At 44.4% G+C, this 27,093-nt stretch overlaps 1 protein-coding gene across 4 annotated transcripts in view; it reads right to left on the reverse strand.

Moving 5' to 3' along the window:
• SMURF1 (SMAD specific E3 ubiquitin protein ligase 1) overlaps window positions 1-26,506 on the reverse strand; it is a 92,290-nt gene extending 65,784 nt beyond the window's left edge. For 3 of the 4 annotated variants that reach the window (XM_055410291.2, XM_055410290.2, XM_055410289.2), the window contains exon 1: window positions 26,120-26,505. In XM_055410291.2, coding sequence (XP_055266266.1) covers window positions 26,120-26,174 — 55 coding nt within the window. In that variant the 5' untranslated portion in view covers window positions 26,175-26,505. Of the gene's footprint in view, window positions 1-26,119 lie in introns of all 4 variants that reach the window. The other variant, XM_088832858.1, reaches the window with a different exon arrangement.
• Window positions 26,507-27,093: the final 587 nt, after the last annotated feature.

Consider the following 27,093-nt stretch of genomic DNA (forward strand, 5'->3'; position numbering starts at 1 on the left):
AAAATAGTTTGCAATAAATTTAGCCAAAGAAGTACAAGACTTATACACTGAAAACTATAATACACTGTTGTAAGAAACTTTAAGAGACCTAAATAAATAGAAAAATAAAATCCTGTGTTTATGGATTGTAATATTTAATGATGTTAAGATGACAACAACCCCGAAATAGATCTACAGGTTCAAAGCCATTCCTAGCAAAACCTCAAATGCTTTTTTTTTTAATGGAAATGGACAATCTCATTCTAAAATTCATATGAAACTGCAAGGGACCCTGAAGAGTCAAAACAATCTCGAAAAAGAACAAAGGCAAAAGGTTCACACTTTCTATTTCAACTCACTACAAAGTGATGATTATCAGAATAGCGTGGTACTCACATAAGGAGAGACGAAGACAACATACAATTGAGTCTAGAAATAAAGCAGCACATTTACGGCAAAATGATGTCAACAGGTGCCAAGTCCAATCAGTGGGCAGGGAGAGGGGAGAGTCTTTTTAAATAAATATAGGGAAACCTTGAGTAACGCGGGGTCAGGGACCTGACCACCCACGCAGCTGAAAATGTGCTTCTGCATCTGTGGAGTCAACCAACTAAGGATCGAGCAGTACTAGAGTATTTACTACTGAAGAAAACCTACGCATAGGTGACCTGTGCAGTTCAGATCCATGCTGTTCAGGGTCCACTGCAGTCTTCTCAACAAATGCTGCTGGGACAACTGGCTATCCACTCACAAAAAGGGTGTGTTTGGATCCCTACTTTGCAGCATATACAAAATTAATTCAAAATGGATTAAAGACCTATAGGCAAGAGCTAAAACTATAAAGCTCTTAGGAGGAAACACAGGGGTAGATTCATTATTTTTTGGATTAGATAATAGCTTCATATGACACCAAAAGCATAAACAAAATTTAAAAAGAAATGACTTCATCAAAATTAAGAACTTTTGTGCAAAGGAAACTACCAAAAGAGTGATAAAAACAACCTAACCATGGAGAAGAAATATTTGGAAATCACATATCTGATAAGGATCTAGTATCCAGAATATACAAAGAACTCTATCAATTCAACAACAAAAAGACAAACCAATTAATAGGTATTTCTCTAAAGAAGATACACAAATGGCCAATAAGCACATGAAAAGGTCCTCAGCATCCTAAGGGAAACACAAATCAAAATCACAATAAGATATCACCTCACAGTCATTAGGATAGCTGTACTAGTAACTTTTTAAAAAATGCAAAGTAACAAATGTTCACTAGGATATGGAGAAATTGGAACCCTCAGACACTGCTGGTGGGATGGTAAGATTATGCAATCACTGTGGAAAACAGTTTACAAGTTCCCTATAATGTAAACAGAATTCCATGTGACGCCACCGTTTCTACCCCTAGGTATAACCCAAGAGAACTGAAACCTGCGATTCCACAAAAACTTAGACACAAATGCTCACAGCAGTGTTATTCATAATAGCCAAAACCTGGAAATAATCCCAACGCTTATCAACTAACAAACGAACAAAATGTCTATATCCATGCAATGAAATATTATTCTGCTATAAAAAAGAATGAAGTATTGACACACATCATAGCATGAATAAACCCTGAAAACATTATGCCAAGTGGAAGAAGCCAGACACAAAAGGCCACATGTCGTATGAGTCTATAAAATGCCCAGAACAGGCAAAGTTCTAGACAAAAGCAGACGAGAAGCTGTTGGGGCTAGGGCAGGGACAATGGAGAACGACTGTTTAGCAGGTACTCGGTTTCTTATGGGGGCAAAGAAAACATTCCAGAGTTTGATAGTGGCGATGGCTGCACAACACTGGGAATGCACTAAAAGTCACTGGATCGCACAGTGAATTTTACTTCAATTTACAAGGAAAAAAAAAAAAGGAGGCAGCCCTCTCTATACTGATATTGGAAGCACTCCAAGATGCATTATTTAGTGAAAAAAGCAACGCATGGGATTGTGAATGATATGCTCTCCCTTAAAAGGGGGGCAATAAGTCAAGGAAGGCTATACATACAAGCATTTCTATCTAACATTTTAACAAACTCATAAGAAACTGTTTCTGGGGAACTGTCTCTGGGGAAGAGAATCTGATGGGCAGGTAGGTACAGACTTCCTTTTCAAAATAAGCCCTCTGAACAACCTAAAAGTATGTATGTGTATATTAATTCCCCCGACCCTGTCAAAATAAAATAAAATAACCTTTTCAAGAGGATAAATAAAGAGATGCTTAGATAATGAAAACATGCTTCCGGGAAGGTATGTTAAGTATGTGGATCCATACTGGGAATGAGATTCTACAACAATGTCAGATATTGGAATACTTTTTAAGAGTGTAATTACACATTTCCCAACTAGAAGACTGTATAAACAGTGTGATGCTTACGTAAGAAATTGAAAGGCTATTTGAGTCAGTGACAACAAGCAAGCCATCCTTAGGACCCCTAACCCCTTGGGCAAGAAACCTGGGCTCCTTTTTCCTCCCAGTTAAGATCTCAGCCTGGGGCCTTCAGGCACTAACAGGTAAGGGTGTTCCCCACACTGAAAAGGAGTTTGACTTAAAACATCTTCTGTAATTCTAGAAGGCAGAGACTGTACAAAACACCCATGACCACCATTATGGTCCAAAGACCTATTTTCAACACTTTCTTGTGACTCTGAAGATCTTCCAATTGTATCATTAACTGCCCAAAATAAATATACCGCTTTAATTCAAGGCTGGTGAGTCTCCAGGCACATTGACAGGTGTCAGGAAAAAAAAGAAGTCCTTTCCGTGTCCACTGCTACCTTTTTGTTGTTGTTCAGTTGCCAAGTCAGCTCTGACTCTTTGCAACCCCATGGATTGCAGCATGCCAGACTTCCCTGTCCTTCACTGTCTCCCAGTTGTTGTTTAATCACTAAGTCATGTCCAACTCTTTGTGACCCCATGGACTGTAGCCGGCCAGGCTTCTCTGTCCATGGGATTTCCCAGGCAAGAATACTGGAGTGGGGTTGCCATTTCCTCCTCCAGGCGATCTTCCCAACCCAGGGATCGAACCCAAGTCTCCTGTGTTGCAGGCAGATTCTTTACCGCTGAGCCACCAGAGTTTGCTCAAATTCATGTCCATTGAGTTAGTGATGTTATCTAAGCAACTCATCCTCTGCCACCTCCTTCTTCTTTTGCTTTCAATCTTTCAATCTTTCCCAGCATCAGGGTCTTTTCCAATAAGTCAGGTCTTCGCATCAGGTGGCCAAAGTATTGAATCTTCAGCATCTGTCCTTCCAATGTATATTCAGGGTTGATTTCCTTAGGATTGACTGGCTGGATCTCCTTGCTGTCCAAGGGGCTCTCAAGAGTCTTCTCCAACACCACAGTTCAAAAGCATCAATTCTTCAGCTTCTTTATGGTCCAGCTCTTACATCTGTACATGACTACTGGGAAAACCCACAGGTTCCACTAGACAGACCTTTGTCAGCATAGTGACGTCTTTGCTTTTTAATATGCTGCCTCAGTTTGTCACAGCTTTCCTTCCAAGGAGCAAGCGTCTTTTAAATTCATGGCTACCTACGACCTGTAATATGATCCAATCAAAGTGTTTATCTCACCCACACTCTCTCAGGCTTGTGACTGTTTCCCATTTCTGTCACTGCTGCTGCTGCTGCTGCTAAGTCGCTTCAGTCGTGTCCAACTCCGTGCGACCCCATAGACGGCAGCCCACCAGGCTCCCCCATCCCTGGGATTCTCCAGGCAAGAACACTGGAGTGGGTTGCCATTTCCTTCTCCAATGCATGAAAGTGAAAAGTGAAAGTGAAGTCGCGCAGTCGTGTCCAACTCTTAGCGACCCCATGGACTACAGCCCACCAGGCTCCTCCATCCATGGGATTTTCCAGGCAAGAGTACTGGAGTGGGGTACCACATTTACCACCAAATCTTCTCTCCTCATCTTCATGTTCATTACAAAGCCTGCTAGTGGGTTCTGGCTAAAACAGGAGAACCTCCTGGAGCAGCTAGGAGTAAGAGTTGTCCTTCCTGCCTGGTTTCATTTGGAGCAGAAAAAAATAACAAACCTGGAAGTCCCATGCAGCAGGAGCTTTTGTAGTCTGTGACTTCATTTAAGGAAGTATTCTATGAAACCTCTGAAAAGCAGCTAAATTTAGATTGAAGTCTTTCACCATGGATGCCAGCCTCTTCAGCTAGAGAACCCACATGCCCACCAGCACAGCGGGGGTGGGGGCGAAATCAACAACTTTAAAAAGTACATATAAATGTGTCATCATTGAGGGAAGTGAAGCTGGCATGATTCAGCCCAAAGAAATTTTCTTCTGGTCCCACCAACATCTTAATTCTTGATAAAGGAGGAGTGCCTACAAAAACTTTTAGGGAAAGAAACAGTGAACTAAGGGAGATACCCGGTTTTCTTTAGATTTCTACTAAGAGAGCAAGGAATTACTCTGTATACCAGGGTGTCTGTCATGACATCATCTGGCATCAAGGTACTGAAATCCACATACTGTCTACAGTCAGACAGGAAGGAAAAACCATCTACTTCCTTATGGGTACTATTTCACTTATGGGTACACCTTACTCTTCCCAGATGTGTTGATTTAGACCTTGAACTCTAAAATGAGACACACACAAAAAGAAAACAACCCCCCCCAACACACAAAAACCTGGTATGACTTGAGATTAACAACAATTAACAGGGAGATAGGGGCTTTCTAGGTGGCTCAGCGGTAAAGAATCTGCCTGCAATGCAGGAGATACAGATTTGATCCCTGGCTTGGGCAGATCCCCTGGAGAAGGAAATGGCTACCCAACTCCAGTATTCCTGCCTGGGAAACCCCATGAACAAACAAACCTGGCAGGCTACAATCCATGGGGTCTCAAAGAGTCAGACGTGACTTAGTAACTAAACACTGACAACAACAGAGAGAGAATACTCTTTTCTGTGCATTTTTTTAAACCTTTAAGAGTAAGCCTGAGCCATTTAAAAGCTAATCTTCTCCAATGTTCCATTCCCAAAATAAAGTTAAAATACTATATATAATTTTAAAATTAACATTTAACAGCCTCATCCAACTTCATGCTCCAAAACTGGTTCTATTCTGCATGCCGTCTCTCTAGACAGATTCCAGCAGATGACCGCGTGAGAGATAAATAGTGAGTTTCCTCGTTCCTGAAGACTTGTCTCTTCTCCCTGCCCCCCAGCGGCTGGGAAACAGTCCAAGATTCTTCCCAAGCTTAGTTTGGAAGTAAAGCTCAGCCTCGATAAACACTCAACCCAGGAAATGCTTTGGATCGTAGACCACTTAAAATACTTAGTCTGTCCTTTCCCAAGAGGTCTCTCTGCAAACTCCATTTGATAGACGGTTTGGCAGTTTTGTATTTTCACTAAAACCTCCCAGAACATTGCTGAGAGATAAAATCACAGCAGGCTGGAAACTATACACATGGTGGAGGGAGCACCACACCCAAGGAAAGCTCCTCACACCTCAAGGGAAAAGTATTGTTCAAAAGACCTTCCAAAAGAAAAAAAAAAGCAGGGGGGAATTCCCTAGTGGTCCAGTGACTAGGACTCTGAGCTCCCAACGCAGGGGGCCCAGGTTCCATCCCTGGTCACAGAACTAGATCCCGCATGCTGCAACTTAGTGGTAAAGAATCCGCCTGCCAAAGCAGGAGACACAAGAGATGTGGGTTTGACCCCTGGGTTGCGAAGATCTCCTGGAGTAGTAAATGGCAATCTGCTCCAGTATTCATGCCTGGAAAATTACACGGACAGGGGAGCCTGGACCCTACAGTCCAATACGGTCGCCAACAGTCGGACATGACTGAGTGATTAAGCAGCTGCCTACCACAACTACCAACTCCACAAGCCGGCCCAGCCAAAATTGATCAATCAATTGCGATCCCAACAGGACCTACTCCCTGGGGGAAGGGAGGGCAGAAGGAGGAGGGAGGAGGAGGGGGAGGCGAGGTGAACAAAGTCTCCACTCTGTGCCACTGGGCATGTTTCTTTCCTCATGTAACCTCAGTAGCCGCTTCATATTGTTAGGCCACAATGAAAACAACTACAAAGACCTGTTTTTAGTATTTTTGAAATGCCCTGGTCCCTGCACTGCTGAAAAGGCTGACAGTCACACTGACGCTCCACACCCACCTTTTTCACACAATCACCATTTCACATTCTTTCTCTTGTGTCTTTTGGACCCCGTTTCACACTGTGCTTGGGTGCTGTTCAAACTGTCGCCCAGACCACACAATCATCTGTACTAGCAAATTCTCTCCTAAACTTGGTTCCTGAGTTCAAAGACAGATTACATGGAGCCACAGAACACTCCAGCTCAGAGCAACAACCGGCTTCACTACACTGAACAGAATGCCAAGTTCTTTCCCAGAGAGACGGTGGTGGGGAGACCTAGTATGTGGGGTATGTGGGCTGTCTCGCTCAGTCGTGTCTGACTCTTTGCAACCCCATGGACTATAACCGACCGGCTCTTCTTTCCATGGGATTTCCCAGGCAAAAAGACTGGAATGGAGAATATTAGAGGGTACATTTCCTCCCCCAGGGGATCTTCCCAACCCAGGGATCAAACCCGCATCTCCTGCGCTGCAGGCAGATTCTCTACCGCTGAGTCATTGGGTGAGCCCGTGGGGAGACCTAGGGGCCAAACCAAATGGAAAAGCAGCATAGGGTTAACTTAAACCAAGAATGTGCGAGCGTCTGAAAGTCACCAAGGTTTTATTTTTTCTGTGGAAGCCCAACAACAGAGTAACATTTCAGTAATATATATGTGATAACAAGGCACAGTCAAATCTGATTTTTAGTAAATAATCAATAGGGGTATAGGCCAAGTAGGAAATAGCTAACACACACAAAAAAAATCTGAGGGTGTTAAGAGACGGTGGAAATTTGGTGAGAACAAATATTATCTTTCCTTTTTGTATTGTTACACATCTGTGTCAGGCTCACTTCCCTCTCCATATAACCACCCTTAAAGTGCTCACTCTCTGGGAAGGTCGGTTGAACCTGGGAGTTCCTCACAGAATGATGTTTAATGAAGGCTTTAATTCGGAGACAAAAAGAAAAGAACCAGATTCAGAAACAACGCTGACATCAACTTATAAAGCAAGATGCAAAGTTAACAAAGCAATTCAACTTTAGTCCATTTACAAGATCTTCAGTGAAGTCTTGGGCAAGGTAGCCCCTACTACAAGCTGCTTGGCGTCTGGTTATTTCATTTATTCCTGGCAACAGCCTTAGGAGGTGGGTACTATTTCTGGCAACAACCTTAGGAGGTGGGTACCTTCTGCTGCTTAAAGATTAAATATCCGATTTGCCCAAGGTCACTGGTATGTAGTCAAACTGGGTTGGCCGACTCCACTGCGCTCTACGGTCTCCAAGATGGGGACAAGACTAGAACTTCCCTGGTAAGTTTACTCAGAGGAGGACAGACCTCAGGGAAACTGCTTAGCCTAGCATCTGTCTGGCAAGTAGTAAAAAGTCAAAAATTGACAGATACCTGATTATGATTACCTAGGGTCACCCAGCTCCTGGGCAGCGAAGCTGGAACTGAAACCCAGGTCAGCTGTGCTCCAAAACCCATACTCTGTGCACAGGGATGGCCCTGGATCCACTGTTCAAAGTAGCATATAAAGGGCTCCAGGACAGAAGGGGCGCACCAATGAATGACGTCCCAACACTGAAGCTTTGAAGCCAGCACTTGGCAGACTCCCAGACTGTGTGATGCGGGGCAGAGTGAAGGGAAGGGAAACAGGGCAGGGCCTTCCACCACGGACTCTGCCTCCCACCACGGACTCTGCCTCCCACCGGATGCAATTCCCTCCCATGCGCTTAGGAGTGACCTCTTTTGCACGAAAAAGGATTTTAAACAGCACCTGATTGTAAATGGAAGGAGGCCTGGTGTCCAAAAAACACCTTTTAAAAAAAAACAAAACAACCCACTACACAAACACCAGCCTACCATCAAGACTGGAGGAGCCCCCTGAGGCTCCAATTACAAAATCACTGCAGATGCTGATTGCAGCCATGAAATTAAAAGACGCTTACTCCTTGGAAGGAAAGTTATGACCAACCTTGATAGTATATTAAAAAGCAGAGACATTACTTTGCCAACAAAGGTCTGCCTAGTCAAGGCTATGGTTTTTCCCGTGGTCATGTATGGATGTGAGAGTTGGACTCTGAAGAAAGCTGATAGCCAAAGAATTGATGCATTTGAACTGTGGTGTTGGAGAAGACTCTTGAGAGTCCCTTGGACTGCAAGGAGATCCAACCAGTCCATTCTAAAGGAGATCAATCCTGGGTGTTCATTGGAAGGACTGATGCTAAAGCTGAAACTGCAATACTTTGGCCACCTCATGCGACGAGTTGACTCACTGGAAAAGACTCTGATGCTGGGAAAGGTTGGGGGCGGGAGGAGAAGGGGACGACAGAGAATGAGATGGCTGGATGGCATCACCGACTCTGTGGACATGAGTTTGAGTGAACTCCGGGAGTTGGTGATGGACAGGGAGGCCTGGTGTGCTGTGATTCATGGGGTCGCGGAGAGTCGGACACGACTGAGTGACTGAACTGAACTGAACTGAAGACAATCTGAAATAAGCACGTGGCTGGTTTCTCCAATACAGGCTGGGTCTGGGGCTTGGGCTGGGGCAGAAGGGGACCCCCTGCTCCACATAATCATTCAGGGACCCAGGCTGATGGAGGCTCCCCCATGTAATACACAGTTCTGGGTGCTCCACGGCAGAGTGGGAGGCGCTTACAGCAGCAGCCCCAGGGTCGGTGAGATCACTGCTCCTCACTGTTGACCAGCCTGAACCAACCACGCGGTCCCACCTACCTGAAGGGCACAAGGACAGTCACTGAGCTGTTTGCACCACCACAGAGGCAGCTCTGGAGTGCTGGGGCACGAAAGAAGTAAGAGCGCATGGAGTAGGCTATCCTCTGTGTTCACAGGAGGGAGAAAAGGAGAAAAGGGGACAGAAAACCTCTTCGAGAAGACCAGGGGAGAAACTAGTATTACCTCTTTGGAAATGCAAAGCAAAACTATAGCAAGGTACCACCCCACACCAGTCAGAATGGCTGTCCTTACAGAGTCTACAAATAACAAATGCTCGAGAGGGGGTGGAGGAAAGGGAACCCTCCTACACTGGTGGTGGGAATGTAAGCTGGGATAACCCCTGTGGAAAACAGTATGAAGCTTCCTCAGAAAACTAAAACTAGAGCTACCATATGATCCAGCCATGCCACCCACCCCTGGGCATATGTCCAGACAAAAATATAACTCAAAAAGACACATGCATCCCTATGTCTATAATAGCACTATTCACAACAGCCAAGACATGGAAATAACCTAGAAGTCCACAGACAGATGATTGCATAAAGAAGACATGATACATATATGCAATGAAATAGTACTCAGCCATAAAAAAGAACAGAGCAATGCCCTTTGCAGCAACAGGGATGGACCGAGAGATTATCATATAAGTGAAGTACGTCAAAGACAAATACTACATGATATCCCTTATATGTGGAATATAAAATATGACACAATGAACCTATATCTATGAAACAGAATCACCAACAGAGAACAGGCTGGTGGATGCCAAGAGGAAGGAGGCGGGGGAAGGGATGGGGAGGTTATCAGCTGCAAACCATTACATACAGGATGGATAACAAGGTTCCTACTGTGTAGCACAGAAAAACATGTTCAATGTCCTGAGATAAACTATAATGGAAAAGAATATTAAAAAGGTACAAATAAATAGGCAGAATTTTTAATGACACATTAAAACAAACAGCCTTAAAAACCAATACAAAATTCTAAAATACGTAAAACATTTTAAAAAATAACTAATGTCTCTGGAGGCAAGCTGGCTGGCAAAGGACAGGGAGGAGGACAAGGCATTTTTAATGGGCACCCTTTTATATCACACACACGTGTAATCTATTTTAAAACGAAAATAATTTTTAGGTTGTGATTTATACACTTCAAATTAATAGGTTGTTTGGAGGGTTTTTTCCTGAATCAAGTCCAATCTATTCTAATATAAGAAACACCAAGTTCTTGACTCATACAGCCTGAAATTAAACACCTGGAGTAACACTGACATGATCACATCCCTTTGTAAATCTCTCGCTGAGAGATTTTGGACTGATTTCTCTCTGTTCCAAATATAAACATCACTACAATTGTAGGTGATGAGAAAAGTACTGAAGCCGATCAAATGTCTGCTCTTTGAAATAATTTTTCCTGTTATTTCAATTTCAGTACCATTTATTCTCTAAAGAAAATGTCCTTTTCTAAAATAAAAGTGTACTTCTGGCACTGTTAAGCTTAATCTTATGCAAAAATCTCAAAAAAAAAAAAACCCCAGCAAAATCTCCTGGGTTCTCCCCAAAAGAGAAATGTTTCAGAATGCATTAAAATATGGCCTGCACTGAGATATAGCCTTTGCCAAAATCATGATCAACATCCCTAAACAACGCTTAAATACTTCATGTCCAGATGTGCCAGGGGCCTGCCTCCGGGCTTGTGACAAGGTAACCCAACAACACGTCTGCTCTGCTCACGCAGCTGTCAACAGACGTAGAATCCTGCTGACATTCAGCTGATGAAGGAAGCCATAAATAATGCAATAAGTAAACAGTTAGGTCAAGTCCCCGAAAACTCTTCCATCATTCATTTCAATTTTAATATAAAAAACAGGCCTTAAAAAAAAAAAAACACAGGTTTATACTATCCCATTCTTAGCACTCTAAATACCAGAAAATTTCCAAGAGAAATAGCACTCTATGGAATTATATGATATCCTTATGGGTTTTCCTTCTAAATTTATGCTAAGCACATTACAGAGCCACTTTTTACTATACCAAGTTCATACTTAAACAGCCTATGACTATCTCTCAAGTTCTACAATATACTGTCCGCATTTATATTTTAGGGGAAAAGCAACTGCCATGCATTTCTTTCAAACAGCAATACTACGCTTCCTAAACTGAACGCGTTTGGGTGTATCAAAGGCACTTTCCTAAGTGGGCTTTCTGCCAACAACTTCTGCTTTTCTAAAAGGTTATGTGCACTATCATTTAACCTGCTGGGAGCCTCCAAATAGGTTTATTCAACTAATATTAATGAATTCCTTAAATGTATCTCAAGTTTTTTTCTAGATCAGTGAAGAAATGCAAAGAACCCAAGTGTGCCAAGCCTTTCATGGGTCTTACAGGATCCACTACTCAACGTACATAATAAATTAGTAATTATGAAATTGCCAATATTGCAACACATGAGGCCAAATCCAATATAAGTTCAGGACAAAAACACAAAGGAGAGAAAACTGCAGATCCCACTGTGTTATGTTTAAACTGAAGACAGATGGCATTAATTTGTGGGTACACAAACAATTTCTAGGACTTTAGAGTCAGAGACAGCCATAATACCATGCATCATTGATGCTAAGACACATTCCTTCATACTTTAACATCTCTGAAATTGTCAAATGAACTACATTGCAGCGTAATTACTGATGTTTCTTTTTTAGTGGTCCATAAAACAATAGTGTGACTTTAACTCAGAGTCACCGAAATATGACAATGTTAATACTAACAAGTATTGAACATTTACTGTATACCAGACATTGCATGTGGATTATTTTATTTAATACCCACAATACTCTGAAGTGGCTCCAATTATTTACCCCATTTTTATAGCTGGGAAAACTAAGAGATGAGGTCAGTTGTCTAAAGGCACAGGTTGGCCTCCAGCCCAGCTCTTAATCCTACCCCTCACCCCCACCCAGTGACTCCACAGAGGAAGAGCCTGCTGGGGGTCTGAGAGAGCCAACTGTTCCTTGCACCATGAGTTCAAGGCTCAGTCAAGCATCTTCTATGCACTTTTTTTTGTGTGTGTGTGTGTGTTTTTAAGGAATATAGAAGTAAAAACATAGAGTTCCAAATATCAAGAACAGATATTAATTCATAGCCTTTACTTTAAGGAAGGGTTGGTAAGAGTTTACTAAGAGTTTGCACACCGAAAACAAAATCTTGCATGCTACAACCAAGACCTGGTACAGTCAAATAAATATTTTAAAAAATTTTTTTAATTCTATTATTGATAGAGAAATGATATAAGAATGCATTCCTTTACTCTGTAACTAAATTTTGTTTAAATCAGTGTTGAAATAGCTCCAATTAACACTATACATCAACAATGAAATTTATTAAGGTGGTTGTTGTTCAGTTGCTAAGTCATGTCCAGCACTTCACGACCCCATGGACGGCAGCACACTAGACTCCTCTGTCCTCTACTATCTCTCAAAGTTTGCTCAAATTCATGCCCATTGAGTTGGTTGTTGGGGTTCAGTCCAGTTCAGTCACTCAGTCCTGTCCGACTCTTGGCAACCCCATGAATCACAGCATGCCAGGCCTCCCTGTCCATCACCAACTCCCGGAGTTCACTCAAACTCATGTCCATCAAGTCGGTGATGCCATCCAGCCATCTCATTCTCTGTCGTCCCCTTCTCCTCCTGCCCCCAATCCCTCCCAGCATCAGAGTCTTTTCCAATGAGTCAACTCCTCGCATGAGGTGGCCAAGGTATTGGAGTTTCAGCCTCAGCATCAGTCCTTCCAATGAACACCCAGAACTGGTCTCCTTTAGGATGGACTGGTTGGATCTCCTTGCAGTCCAAAGGACTCGCAAGTCTTCTCCAGCACCACAGTTTAAAAGCATCAATTCTTTGGTGATCAGCTTTCTTCACAGTCCAACTCTCACATCCATACATGACCACGGGAAAAACCATAGCCTTGACTAGACGGACCTTGGTTGGCAAAGTAATGTCTCTGCTTTTTAATATGCTATATAGGTTGGTCATAACTTTCCTCCCAAGGAGTAAGTGCCTTTTAATTTCATGGCTGCAATCAGCATCCTCAGTGATTTTGGAGCCCTAAAAAACAGTCTGACACTGTTTCCCCATCTATTTGCCATGAAGTGATGGGACTGGATGCCATGATCTTAGTTTTCTGAATGTTGAGCTTTAAGCCAACTTTTTCACTCTCCTCTTTCACTTTCATCAAGAGGCTTTTTAGTTCCTCTTCACTTCCTGCCATAAGGGTGGTGTCATCTGCATATCTGAGGTTATTGATAATTCTCCCGGCAATCTTGATTCCAGCTTGTGCTTCTTCCAGCCCAGCATTTCTCATGATGTACTCTGCATAGAAGTTAAATAAGCAGGGTGACAATATACAGCCTCGACGTATTCCTTTTCCTATTTGGAACCAGTCTGTTGTTTCATGTCCAATTCTAACTGTTGCTTCCTGACCTGCATATAGGTTTCTCAAGAGACAGGTCAGGTGGTCTGGTATTCCCATTTCTTTCAGAATTTTCCACAGTTTATTGTGATCCACACAGTCAAAGGCTTTGGCATAGTCAGTGAAGCAGAAATAGATGTTTTTCTGGAACTCTCTTGCTTTTTCTCCAGCAGATGTTGGCAATTTGATCTCTGGTTCCTCTGCCTTTTCTAAAACCAGCTTGAACATCTGGAAGCTCACGGTTCACGTATTGCTGAAGCCTGGCTTGGAGAATTTTGAGCATGACTTTACTAGCATGTGAGATGAGTGCAATTGTGCAGTAGTTTGAGCATTCTTTGGCATTGCCTTTCTTTGGGATTGGAATAAAAACTGACCTTTTCCAGTCCTGTGGCCACTTCTGAGTTTTCCAAATTTGCTGGCATATTGAGTGCAGCACTTTCACAGCATCATCTTTCAGGATTTGAAATAGCTCAACTGGAATTCCATCACCTCCACTAGCTTTGTTCGTAGTGATGCTTTCTAAGGCCCACTTGATTTCACATTCCAGGATGTCTGGCTCTAGGTGAGTGATCACACCATCGTGATTATCTGGGTCATGAAGATCTTTTTGGTACAGTTCTTCTGTATATTCTTGCCACCTCTTCTTAATATCTTCTGCTTCTGTTAGGTCCACACCATTTCTGTCCTTTATCAAGCCCTATAAAACTACCATTCCTAACACTTGTCAAAAATGTTTGGGACTTTTACAAAAATACATTTTTTAATTCACACTAGTACAAAGACAGTATTTTCTTTTCTTCAAAAGGTCTTTAAATAGTATCGTCTACTTATTTGTTGGCTGCCTTCCTTGTATTTATTTTTCAGTTCCCTCAAATGTCCCTGTTGTATATGTTGGGAGACTAATACACATACTAGATGCCAAGATGGACCCTAATCCCCATCATCTTAGCCAGTGGCTAGTTCAGAGATGGACACATGGACCAAAAAAGGCCAACCAGACAAGAAGATTCAGCTCTAGGACTTCTACTCCAGGAAGAAGCCGTTGGGGAAGTGCTCTCTTAACATCTCTGCTGAGTAAAGCTAGACGTAAACAGCCACGGGAGCTGCTGGTGGCTACCTCCTACCTTTCAAACACAAGTGGAGGAGGCAGCCAAGAATGGTCTGAGGTCACAACACTGAAAAATGGGAAAACCAGGTCCTTGCCATGCTGCTGGAATGACTTTTGGACTTTTCAGTAAATTTACAGAAGAAAATTCTTTCTATTGAGCCAATTTAAGCTAGGTTTCCCGCTACTTCCATCTGAAAGCATTCTGTTTTTTTAAACTAATAAAAAAATTGGAATCAGGAAGTGTGGTATTGTAAATACAAGACAGAAGTAAAAATGTGAAATTGGTTGAAGAAAGGAAACAGGATAAAATTCAATGAACACCTTACGATCTCAGCCTGAGCCTTTAACTGTCTTTACTCTCTAAGAAAGAACAGATTGTGGCCTCATGTGCCTGCCAAGATGACAATACAAGGAGCATGAAGGCACTTAATAGGAAGATTCAAGATAAGGAAAGGTTCTGACTACGCTCACAGTATTTTGTAAGGCTCCACGAGGAGATAAAATGAAAAGGGAGAAAAATATGCCTCTGCTATAAAAGAGGGCCTTTCTGCTTCAAATCTCAATCCAAGGGGACCAATAGGTGCGAAGAGAGGAAACAGGATAAAGAAAGAGAAGAGAATGGTACCCTGGGCAGGAGATAAGACTGCAGGGTAGGGTGGGCAAAAGAATCCTGACCACCAAGATACTGTCAAATTTGTTTGTTAGGCATTCTCACCCTGAAAACAGGAAACATCATTCAAGATGTAACTGCAAAGCACCCCCTAGGCAAGGGACAAATTAATGACGTACTTCCATCCAACTACTTTTTTCCAACAGTCCTGAGGGAGAAGCTGAGGAGATAACCCGGAAAGCAAAGGTTACGAAGATGGGCCAAATTCTAGACTTGAGAGTATTTCAGGCTTTGGTTCAAACCTGTGGAACTGCCCGAAGTCTATGAGCAGACTAGCTTTGGGGTGTCATATGGCCACAGACATCCTAAGCCTAGCTGACCACAGGCTGTGACTGCCCAGTTCCCAGCCCCAATCTCACCCCGCGGCCCACAAGAAGTGGCCTACCCCGGCAAACACCGCCTCCAAGAGGGGTGTCCTCCAATGCCCTATGTACATGTAGCCATGGAGCACAATCAGCAAGAAGGTCATTAACTCCCACAACCAGCGGACATGTGTGAATGCCACTGTGAGCCAAGCCACCTTCAGTGGGAAACCAACGTGAACAAGACAGCAAGGCCAGAGGCTTCCTGCTGGCAACAGGTTCTCCAGCTCCACTGCTGGACACAACTCAGCTTGGCACTGGCCACCCCTAAATCATCAGACCGAGGGAAGCTCCATGTCACCCTGACAAGGACAGCTGGCCACCTCACCAAGGCTCCTGGAGCTGGAGCTGGAGCCAGGAGTGAAGGAGCTTTCCTGTTTTTCTCCTTAGCCTCCCCCTCAGGGCAGTGGGAAATAAGCGGTTGGATGGGGGAATGGATGGAGCCAATTTCTTTCCACCCTACTTGAGGATTTGCCCAAGTGAGGACTTTTTTCATGAATCCTTTGACATCACTGAAAGAGAGAAATAACAACACTGCAGCCGGATGGTTCTGGTTGTAAGTAACACTGAAATACAAAAGGGCAGGCAGCAGCTGTCCAAGCAAGAGCTGATGATGGCAGCTGGAACCAGGATGGGGTCAGTGGACACGAAGAGAAGACACATTCCAGACAAAATGTAGGGACAGAAATGAGGACTTGAGGCTGAATTAGATACGAAGAATGACAACAAGGCTTGTTTTTCTTCTTTTTTTTTTTTTTGGTTTGGGCAACTGGGTAGATTGAATGAAGTAGGAATGACTGTAGCGAGCAAGGTTTCCTGGGAAGGCGATCAGTGAAGCTTAGTCTACTCGGCATTTTGTAGGGGAGAAGAATGTCATGTTTCCAACCTCGAACAGTTACAGAGAAAAAACTGCTACTTTATCTCCCCCCAAAAGAAACTTGTCTAATTTTGGGAGGGTAGATTATCCTCAGTGTAGCCTAAGTTAAGTCAACATCCCACGAAGACATGCAGGCCTTCTCCTGCACATGACTATGGATTATTGCAAAGCATGTGTGCGTGTTAGTTGTTCATTCGTGCCAACTCTTTGCAACCCCATGGACTGTAGTCCGCCAGGCTCCAAGCTACTTGTCCATGGAATTCTCCAGGCAAGAATACTGGAGGGGGTTGCCATTCCCTTCTTCAAGGGATCTCTTTCTGACCCAGGGATCGAACCTGGGTCTCCTGCATTGCAGGTAGATTCTTTACCATCTAAGCCACCAGGGAACACGTCTATCATAGCTGCTTCTGAGAATTTTTCTATCAGCCCATGAAATGATTATCCATTTAGGAGAAAAGAAACTATCTTTTCTCTCCCATTAAATGTGTTTTTAAAGAATAAAACAAATTTCATGCTTTTTTTTTTAACCTAGAAACAAAAACACAATTAAAAATAAAAATCAAAAAAGCTTCTTGTGGCTGGCTTGCATCTTGCCTCAAGTGAGGAAATGCTTATGAGAACTCTGGAAACTATGAGACACTATACAGATATAAAGGCATTACTATTAATACTATTCATATGTACAAACTCTCATCAAGCAATTCTCAAATCTATGATCTGTAGGTAATATATGTAGAAATACAATATGGTAAAACTTAAGATTTTTATCCCAAAGCTCTAAGAGAACAAAAAAGCAACAAATTACTTGTGGCGATGACTTTTTCTATATTTACAGAGTCAGCTATCAATATTTCTTTTTTAGGTACCACTATTTTGAACTGTGGTGTTGGAGAAGACTCTTGAGAGTCCCTTGGACTGCAAGGAGATCCAACCAGTCCATCCTAAAGGAGATCAGTCCTGGGTGTTCATTGGAAGGACTGACGCTGAAGCTGAATCTCCAATACTTTGGCCACCTCATGGGAAGAGTTGACTCACTGGAAAAGACTCTGATGCTGGGAGGGATTGGGGGTGGGAGGAGAAGGGGACGACAGAGAATGAGATGGCTGGATGGCATCACCGACTCGATGGACATGAGTTTGAGTGAACTCTAGGAGTTGGTGATGGACAGGGAGGCCTGGCGTTCTGTGATTCATGGGGTCGCAAAGAGTCAGACACGACTGAGCGACTGAACTAAACTGAACATTAACAAACAGGCCTTTTTAGAGGTTCAAAATAAATTTATTGATTAGAAACATGTGGGAAAAATACCAAACTTACCAAATTATTACAGCTGGTTTATGCAAGTTAGCATTTTTACCCCACTTCAGGGAGAAGGTTATTTTACAAAAATAGGTCAGTGATAACCCCAAATGACATTTCAAATAAATGATATCAACCAGCACTGTTATTCAGAATCGAGACTCCAGTCTTTCAAAGGACTCTCTATAAAAAAAAGTAGGTCTAAGGAGGATTAGATTCCTGAATCTGCAAAGAATTATTTGGGCTGGAATAGCTTTTTAATATTATGCTAGAACAAGGGCTTTTGAGCTTCTGCTTGGTGTTTTTGTTTTTTTTTTTTTTTTGGTTTTGGGGGGACTGGGGGAGGGGTTCTCAGTATCAGCATGAACATATTCTCTGGGGGAAAAAAATCTATTCAGACTTACAAAGTATGCAATGCATTTTACTCTCTAGGACTCAGGAATCTTCCTAGTAGTGAAATACACATGACATAAATATATACCCTTAGATGTTATTTCAGCCCTTTAAAACGCATTTGGCACAATTACTTTGAATGTCCAGAACACCTATATTTGAAAATAATTACTATTAGCAATTAATGTACTAGTTGCTCTAAGAAAGTCTTTTTGCTTAAGAGTTGTAGATTCTTTTGCTGTTTGTTTTTACCATTTTTAATTGTTGAAAAGCAATATATGCTCAAAGCAGGGACAAGAACTGGGGTGGGGAGGAGATGAAATAGTAAAAGAAATACAGTGAAACAAAGTCTCTCTCTTTCCCGCTCTGATCTGTGCCCTCAAGACCCAGTTTTCCTCCCCAGAGGTAATCACAATCAATATTTCAGCAGGACTCTTCCAGTGATATCTACACACATACACCATAAATTTCTATTTGGTCTCATTTATTACTCAAACAGTATGTACAGTTTCCACTCTTCTGGATCATGCTTCCCCCCGACTCAATAACAGACCTTGGAAAATATTCCATCTCAGAATATAAAGCACGCAGCTTATTCTTTTAAACAGCTATGTATCCCTGGGGATATGTCATAATTTATTTAGTTCTCTATTAATGCAGGTTTAAGTTGTTTCTAGTCTTTTATAATTTTAAGCAATGCTGCAACAATTTTGCATATAGGCTTTACATAAATGTGTGAATATAATATCTGTAAGAAAAATTCCTAAGGGCAAAATTGTCAGGTCCAAGGGTATATACATTCATTGCATGGGCTCAGTCACTTCAGTCGCATCCGACTCTTTGGGACCCCATGGACTGTAGCCCACCAGACTCCTCTGTCCATGGGGTTTTCCAGGCAAGAATACTGGAGTGGGTTGCCAAGCCCTCCTCCCCCTGGAGGAGGGATCGAACTCACGTCTCCTGAGTCTCCTGCATCGCAAGTGGATTCTTTACCTCTGAACCACCAGAGAAGCCCCATATACTTTTCTTATCCAATATCAAACTGCCCTTCCTACTCGACTGTACCAATTTATATTCTCAACCACAGTGTAAAACAGTTTCTGCTTTTCCACACCTTTGTCACCATGACATACCGTTAAACGCTAGTCACTGCCAATCTGCTAGACAAAAAACTGTCTCCCCCTTAGTTTTAATCAGCATTTTGTTTGGCATGATTAGGACTGCATGTTTTTTCACGTTTGAAATCTATTTTCTTCCTTTTCTGTGAACTGTCCACATCCTTTGCCAAATAGATTACTGGCCTTTTTCTAATTGATTTTGAAAGCTCCTTATATATTAAGCAAGCTAGACTTTCATAACATACAGATTACCAAGTGTTTTTCCTAGCCTGTCAATTTTTATCCATTTTATTTTCCATGGAAAAATTTTCTATCCAACTACTAAAGTTTTGCTTGTAACTGTTTTTCAGCTGATTCTTTTGGACTTTCAAAGATATAAAGTCATAACCACCTGCAAATAGGGATTTTGCTTTCTGATGTCTTTCTCTAGCTGACAGAACTGTGACAGTGTGCATCCCTGCGTTGGTCCTGATTTTGACAGGAATGCTTCCAAGGTTTCACAATTTAAAATGATGCTGTGATACCACTTGGCTTATGATACTATTTCTCTAAGGAATTTTCTGAATGCATAGAGAATTTAGCAATTCACTCTTAAGCGTAATTTTGCCATGTTAATCTGTAGATTCCATAATTTTCTTCAGTACGTTATTAGCTTGAGCACAAGAATCTATGACTTTGTATTTACACTGTGCTCCTCTAGGAATAATTCACAACTACTCGTTCAAACATTGAATCCATATCAAGTCCTCGCCTGATAGAAAAAGGCAGGTACCTCCAATACCGACTGGAAAACTGAAGTCACAAATGGATGATAATTCCACCCCCCCTTTCTTCACCGTGGCACTTCTGTGAGTTAGAAACAAAAGTTGGACCTTCTGACCGCCAGTCCAGTAGTTAAGCCACAAGGAAGCACCAAGGCCTTTAGAGAATTTAGCAGATGCCCAACAACACGAAGAAAGCAAACCAGGCTGCTGTCTGCAAGCCCTGCTTCACAACATGCTCTTCCAGACTCCCTGCAAGCAACCTTCAAGTTGGACTCAGGACCCTGAAACATCTGAAATGCATCACCCGGCAGCCAGCATAACAGGTCCGCGTTCTGTGATACACGACGCTGCCAACATTCCTCAGCCAATTAGAATTCCTTTCAGCTGCAATGGAGGTGAACACAGCTGGAATTACAGAGTGGGGCCATCACCAGACGCACTGATTGTACATTATTAAGCCTTGTTTTAAAACAATAAGAGGATTTTGTTCCCCCTTTAATCTAGAAATATGGAAACAACATTTCCCTCAGTTTAAGTATCTAAATGGATTCAATTTCATCTATAGACACAACAGGAATTCTAACATTTTAAAAAGAAAACATGCCTGATCCACAAGGCTATGAGCCTTTTTCTTTTTTTCCATGAGAGAGCTCGGCAGCTCTTAACTAGAATGGCCTTAGGGACTGCGGGCAGCTAGATGTGGCTGACAACAAGACAATTTAAGTGAGGGGGCTTTCTCTCAATAAAATTCATTGACAAAACAAGCAAACTAGTCATTTAGGTTGTTCGGTGACCAAAAAAAAAAAAAAACCACAACAAACCCACATATTTTTTACATGCTCTTTGTTTAAAGACATTTAACCACTGAAATGGTTCTGAAGTAACAAAAACATCAATTTGAGAACCCTAAAAGTTAGGGCTTCTCACCCAAAAAATCAGAGCATGGTATGAACACCAGTTATTTCATCCATCTCAGAAGGTTGTTTGAACTTCCTTTCTGTTCTTAGCACTCAAGAAAATGCACGATTCAGCTATTTTAACTTTTAACCAGTGCCCACAAGCATGTTACAAAACAGCCAGGCTAGTGAACTGGATCAGTGAGCTGATGTTGAAATAGTAAGGGTCATTGTTTCTTTTTTCAATTCATTAGGAAATTCTTCTTCACAAGTGACTCAGTCCCCAGGACCTCCCCCTCACCCAGTGTTCCACATTAGAACAAGCCAATGTGACTGAACACAGAAAAGGAAAATTTGGAGACGAGAAAGAAAAACTGAAGTTCAGACACGACTTTCATGGTTGCAAAAATAGGAGTTCTGAACTGACCAAGAAACAGGCTTGAAGTAAAAAACTGTAGTTTGATAAATCACAACTACAATCAAAATACAGAGAGAAATAGGGCATACGGACAGGTTCATTTCTCAAGTCACTTAGGTGGGTCAAAGTTTTTGTTTTTTTTAGTGGATTTGAGGGGAAAGATTTTTCTTAACACAGCATGGATGTACCCAAATCAAAAGTAAAGTCAATACGAGAACATGTATTTGGCAGAAGGTGAATGGCAACCCACTCCAGTGTTCTTGCCTGGAGAATCCCAGGGAAGGGGGAGCCCGGTTCTGTCTATGGGGTCACACAGAGTCGGACACGACTGAAGTGACTTAGCAGCAGCAGCAGCAGACTGCTTTTAAAGTGTAACTGCAGTTTAAGTTTTGAATAAGCATTTGATCTAAGCCCACCACTCATCCTTAGACAATTCAATTCAAAAAAGTGCTTTGACTGTACCTTCATGAACCTGAAACACTGTTAGGTAAACTCAGGTGGAGGGTTAACACTGATGACAGTCCCTTATCACAGTTTCGGCTAATTAAAACAAGAGTTCTGCCTGCCTTACATTAAGTCACGTTCTTTGCTGGTACAAACTGACACAGGCAACGTCTTCAGATTTCTTCATCTTTAAGAAAAACAACTATTTCGAATCACTCAGGTCACCTGTGGTTGATCGATTAAGGTTATTAACAGCTAATGACTACAACTGCTTTTCTCCAAGCTGGATCATCCAAGATATCAAAACAGTCAGCCTTACATTACACATGCTACAACCCTAAAGGCAGCTTCTACAACCACAGGCTATCAAGGAAGGTCTCCTTCCCCTTCTTTCCTTGGAATTCGAATTTTTCTCCCTTTCCAGTACACAGTCACGCTCCGAAAGATATAAAAACACGAGGAGATCCGAGAGTGTTTCAAGGCATAAAAGCACCAAAAAAAAAAAGTTTGGGCATTTGTTTTTTTAACTAACTGGGCTTTCCAGGTGGAGCAGTGGTAAAGACTCTGCCTGCCAATGCAGGAAACACAGGACACTCGGATTCAATCCCTGGGTGGGGAAGATCCCCAGGAGTAGGAAATGGCAACCCACTCCAGTATTCGTGCCTGGAAAATTTCATGGACAGAGAAGCTTGGCGGCCTACAGTCCATGGGATCACAACAAGCCAGACACAACTGAGCGCACACACACCACATTTTAACTCACAAGATAACAGTAGAATAAAACTGAATTTGTTTGAAGAGCACTGTGGAACCCTGAGAGCTCAAAATTTCCATTCTTTAACCAAAGTGGCCTAAATATCATATCTGGGATTCATTTGAATACCACGTAAGAACAAAGTTCTTGCAAATTCTCCTTGAATTTAAGACAAAAAGTGTTTCCAAAGTATTTGATTTGTCAGAGGACTCTAAACTGTCTACAAAATAATGCTCTTCAACCAAGATCACCCAATTTTGTTCATATTATGCTCCAAGTCTACTGAAACCATTTAAGAATGATTTTCCTGTTAAGATAGCACAAAGACATTCATTAAACTCATATTCTTTTCAATATAAAGACTCATACGTTCTTCTACTAGTTTAGGCCTGCTTAGCAGGCCAACATGCAACACAACAGTTTTCAAAAACAAAAAGGGTTCCAGAGAAAGAGGGGGCAGAAATCATAAATGCAACCATACACAAAAGTAATGCTTGGCATAAATCAAACAGAGGTGCTGTGTTTTAACATAAATTCTAAATATCAGGGCTGAGATTTAACAAAAGCAAGTATAAGCAAACTAATTTGGAAGGAGTAGGCAGTCAAAGTGATATATCCTCAAGAAGGAAAAGAAAACTATAATGGAATTGAAATCTTATTTTATATATTAGGAAACGGAGAACCCAGAAAGGTTAAATGATTTGTTCCATATCATAGTTAATGGCAGATCTTACCAGAATCTAGTCTTCTAATTCTAAACCCAATGTTCTACTCAACCACCAAATATAACTGTGGACCCCGAAGTTCTAAATGCTCTTTTATAATCCAATTCTTCATGCTTTTCATTTTACTGTGCCCTGTGCGGTATTCCCTGACTGGTTAGAATAACCCTCATTCTTAAAAAAAAAAAAATCACTTTTTTCAAATATCACACAGGGAAATAAATTCTGAAACAGGTAACAAAAGTACACACCTCTTGAAAGATGACTTCCCAAGTTTCCAGAAGAGATTTTAACCTCCCCTCGACAAACTCAAAGATGCGGCCAGAAACCTACCCTCTCACTGCCAACAAGATAACTCATTCCTACGTAAATTACATATTTTCCACATAATGTACGTAGTTTCCAGGTAAATTAACATTCATCAGACTACTGGCATCATGTCCGTCTGCAATCAACACTAAATTCTCAACCTCTCTGCAGGGAGGACCACAAAGTCCCTCAGATCAGGAATAACATCAGCAGGGGGAAAGGGAAAAATCGTTTTGGAAAGAACATTCATAACTTGATCTTTCAATAGCAAACACCGTCCAAAAACTCTTTGAAGCATTTCTGCATCTGTGACATCTAAATTCTTGAAAACTGGCTTCCCTGGTGGCTCAGCGGCCCTAGCCCATGTGCCCTAGAACCCCCTCCTCCTGGGCTAGAAGAGAAGCCATAGCAGTGAGAAACCAGCGCGCCTTCACAACCAGAGAAAAGCCTGCACAGCAACTAGGACCCAGCACAGCCGAAAACTAAATAAAAATAATACATTCCTGAGACCGAAAACAATTTGGGAAGAACCAAGCCCCACTCCAGGCGGAAAAGGCTCAGGTCCAGACCTGCTAACTAGGCTTGATGGATAATATACACCTGACACAAATGTTGTAATTAAAACCTAGGTCTTCTAAAACATTAATCACACTTTTATCCAACTCACAAAATCAGTTACTTCTGCTCTTAACAAGAAACCTGAAACCAATCTCATGTCAATTATAGATTACACTGCAAATGAGAACCAAATGAAAGGTGTCAGTCATTAAAGTTTTACAAGTATTACAAAGTAAAAAAAGTGGCTTTTATGTAACCATAAAAATAACAATGTATATACTGCATTTACACAGTGAGAGTTTCCTACCAGCCCTGGAATAAAGAATTCTATTTCTCCAGAAACAAAGATCCCTGGGACATATTTGTTATTGACAAAACCAGGGTCTGGATTTGGGTCCAAATCATTGTGATCTGATTGTGTTATCTAATAACCTGATCTGACATCATTCTACAAAAAAACTATCTCCCTTTCCTTGAAACAAAAAATGGATCATGCAACAACTAAAAACTCTCAGAGGAAATTTTAGTTTGAAAAAAATCACACTCTGTTGTTTTCAGGGATTTCACCAATAATCGAGGGCCATCCCAAATGCTCATTCTCTTTTTCAAACAATCTGACCAGACCGACTTTGAAGTCATCATCAGATCAGTCACTGAACAGAAAAATCCAGGGGAAAACCCCTAACAGGGATTAGCCTGAACTTTATATTTCCTTTCCAGAGCTGGAAATATTTGCGTTTGGAAAGTCCCCCAGCAGAACCGTATTTGCAACACTACAATCCAGCCTCAGGTGTGAATTTAAACCGGGAGACGGGGGTAGTAGTGGGGAGAGCGAGGAAAAGACAGAAGGGGGTGCACCCTGGTCCAGGATTTCTAGAGCCCGCCAGCCAGGGGCACGGCCGGCAGACTCGACTGGCAGCTACACACACCAGAACCACCACGCCGCAGGCCGAGAACAGAGCTTCGCGCTCACCCTTGAAGGTGGCACTACAGAGCCACCTAGGAGACACGGGCATTTCATTGAAGACTCAATGAGAGTGAATCGAGAAGCCTGCGCTAATGCAGCTGCCAAAGCCTCCAGAGTGTGCGAGTGTGCGTGTGCGCGCGTGCGTGCGTGCGTGCGTGTGTGTGTGTGTTGCGGGGGCGGGGGGGTGAGGTGGGTGGGACAGGGGTGACGGTAAGCAAAGAACTGAAGCAACAGAGTCAAGAGAAGATAGTGGCCTGGCCTGAGGGAGGAAGTGGCCCAGACTGAAGAGGTCTGGACCAGAGGGGGAAGTGAGGGGACCGGGACCGGCAGAAGCTGGATTGAGGCAGAGACTGGATTGAGGAATTGGAGGCTGAAGGAAAGGGTGGAGGCCGCCAGACAGAGGCAGAGGGGGCGGGGCTGGGAGATAAGCGAGGGCGGGACAAGGTAGAAAGCGGGGGGCGGGATGGGGGGGAAACCAGTGAGGGGGCGGGGCTCAAGGGAAGGGGGCGGGGCGCGGAGGGGGCAAGTGGGGGGTGGGGGGAGAGGGCAAGCGCACGGATGGGGGAAGGGGGAGAAATAGGTGGGGGGGTACCAGGAGGGAGACGCCAGGGGGCAGGTGGGGGCGGGCCAGGAGGGGAGAAGCGAGGGGCGAGGGGAGCGAGGAGGCGGGGGGGGGGGGGACGGAAGCGGTCCAGGAGGGTAAGGTGAGGGACGAGGGGAGCGCGGAGGATGGAGTAGGGGGCACGGAGGGGGTCCAGGAGCGGAGACGCGAGGGGGCGGGGCCGGGAGGGGGAGCGAGAGGCCCGCGTGGGGGGACAAGGAGGGGCGAGAGAAGGATGGAGGGAGCGAGACCGAGGGAGGCCAGGAGGGTAGGCGCGAGGGGGCAGGTCGTGGGGGGCGGCAGGGAAGCCGGGGGGCGGGTGGGGGCGAGAGGCGAGGGGGCGGGGCCGCAGGCGGGGGCGGGGCCGGGAGGGAGCCGCGAGGGGCGCCCGCCGAGGGGGGCGAGCCGGTCCCGGGACGGCGGCCGGGGACGGGGAGGACCGCCTCCCCGGGGCGCCCTGCGGGAAATTCCGGAGCCGCCGGAGGGGCCGTGCGGGCTGCGAGCGGGCTGCGAGCGGGCGCCGGCGGGGGCCTCCTGCCGGCCGTACCTGTCAGACGGATCTTGATGCTGGAGCCGTTCCTCCGCGTCGCGGGGTTCGACATCTCCCGCCAACGATCGGGCAGCCGCGGATCCAGCGCCGCCGCCGCCGCCCCCCGGCCCGGCCCGGCCCGGCCCCGCCGCCGCCGCCGCCTCAAGGTTACGGCTCCGGGCTGGGCGCCGGGGTCCGAGCCGGGACACAAACTCCGCGGCCCAGGCGTCCGGGCGGCCGGCAGATGGTCGAGCCGGGGGATCGGCGCTCGACCCGACGCCCCCGACCCTCGCTCGCTCCCAACAGAGCCCAGTCCGGAGCCGCCACTGCCGCCGCCACCACCTCAGAGCCGGACGCCCGCCGCCCTCGCCGCTTCCGCCGCCGCCGCCTCCCGGAGCCGCGCGCGCGCCCGCCACCGTGCCGGCCCGGCCCTGCGCGCGCCCGCTCCGTGCGGCCCCGCGCCTGCGTGCGTGCGTGCGCGCGCCCGCGGGGACGGCGGGGCGGGGCGGGGCTCGGAGCGCGGCCGCGCCGCCGGCCCGGCCCCCGGGCGCGCGGGGTCCCAAAGCCAGTGATTGGGGCGTCCCGCACCAATCTCCGCTGAGGAGGGGGATCGGGGGCTGGGACTGAGCTCCCCGGAGGCCCTCGGGACCCGGCGCGACGTGCGGAGCCTCGGCGGCCGGGAGCGAGCGCCGGGCACGCCCGGGGGCGGGCGGGACGGCGAGGCCCGCGTGCGGTCGTTCTCGTTCTCCGCCACATTCTCCCATGGAACCGGTTTGCAGATGCGGACGTTGAGGTTCAGAGAACGGCATCGATTTTCCAGGCCTCTCACTCAAGGCTCCGAGCTCGTGAGAGCTGTTGAAAGCGGGCTTACAGCAAACCGAGGTCTGTGATTACACTAAGGACTTTGCACGAATAGGCGTGCAATTCCAGTTTTTTTACTTTTAGTAAAGAGTGTCTTAAAAAATGCAATTCAAGGGAGGGACTTCTCAAAG

This window comes from Moschus berezovskii, chromosome 27, assembly GCF_049115385.1.
Source record: "Moschus berezovskii isolate FMDL1 chromosome 27, NW_MosBer_1.0, whole genome shotgun sequence".
In the NCBI taxonomy this organism is placed as follows: domain Eukaryota; kingdom Metazoa; phylum Chordata; class Mammalia; order Artiodactyla; family Moschidae; genus Moschus; species Moschus berezovskii.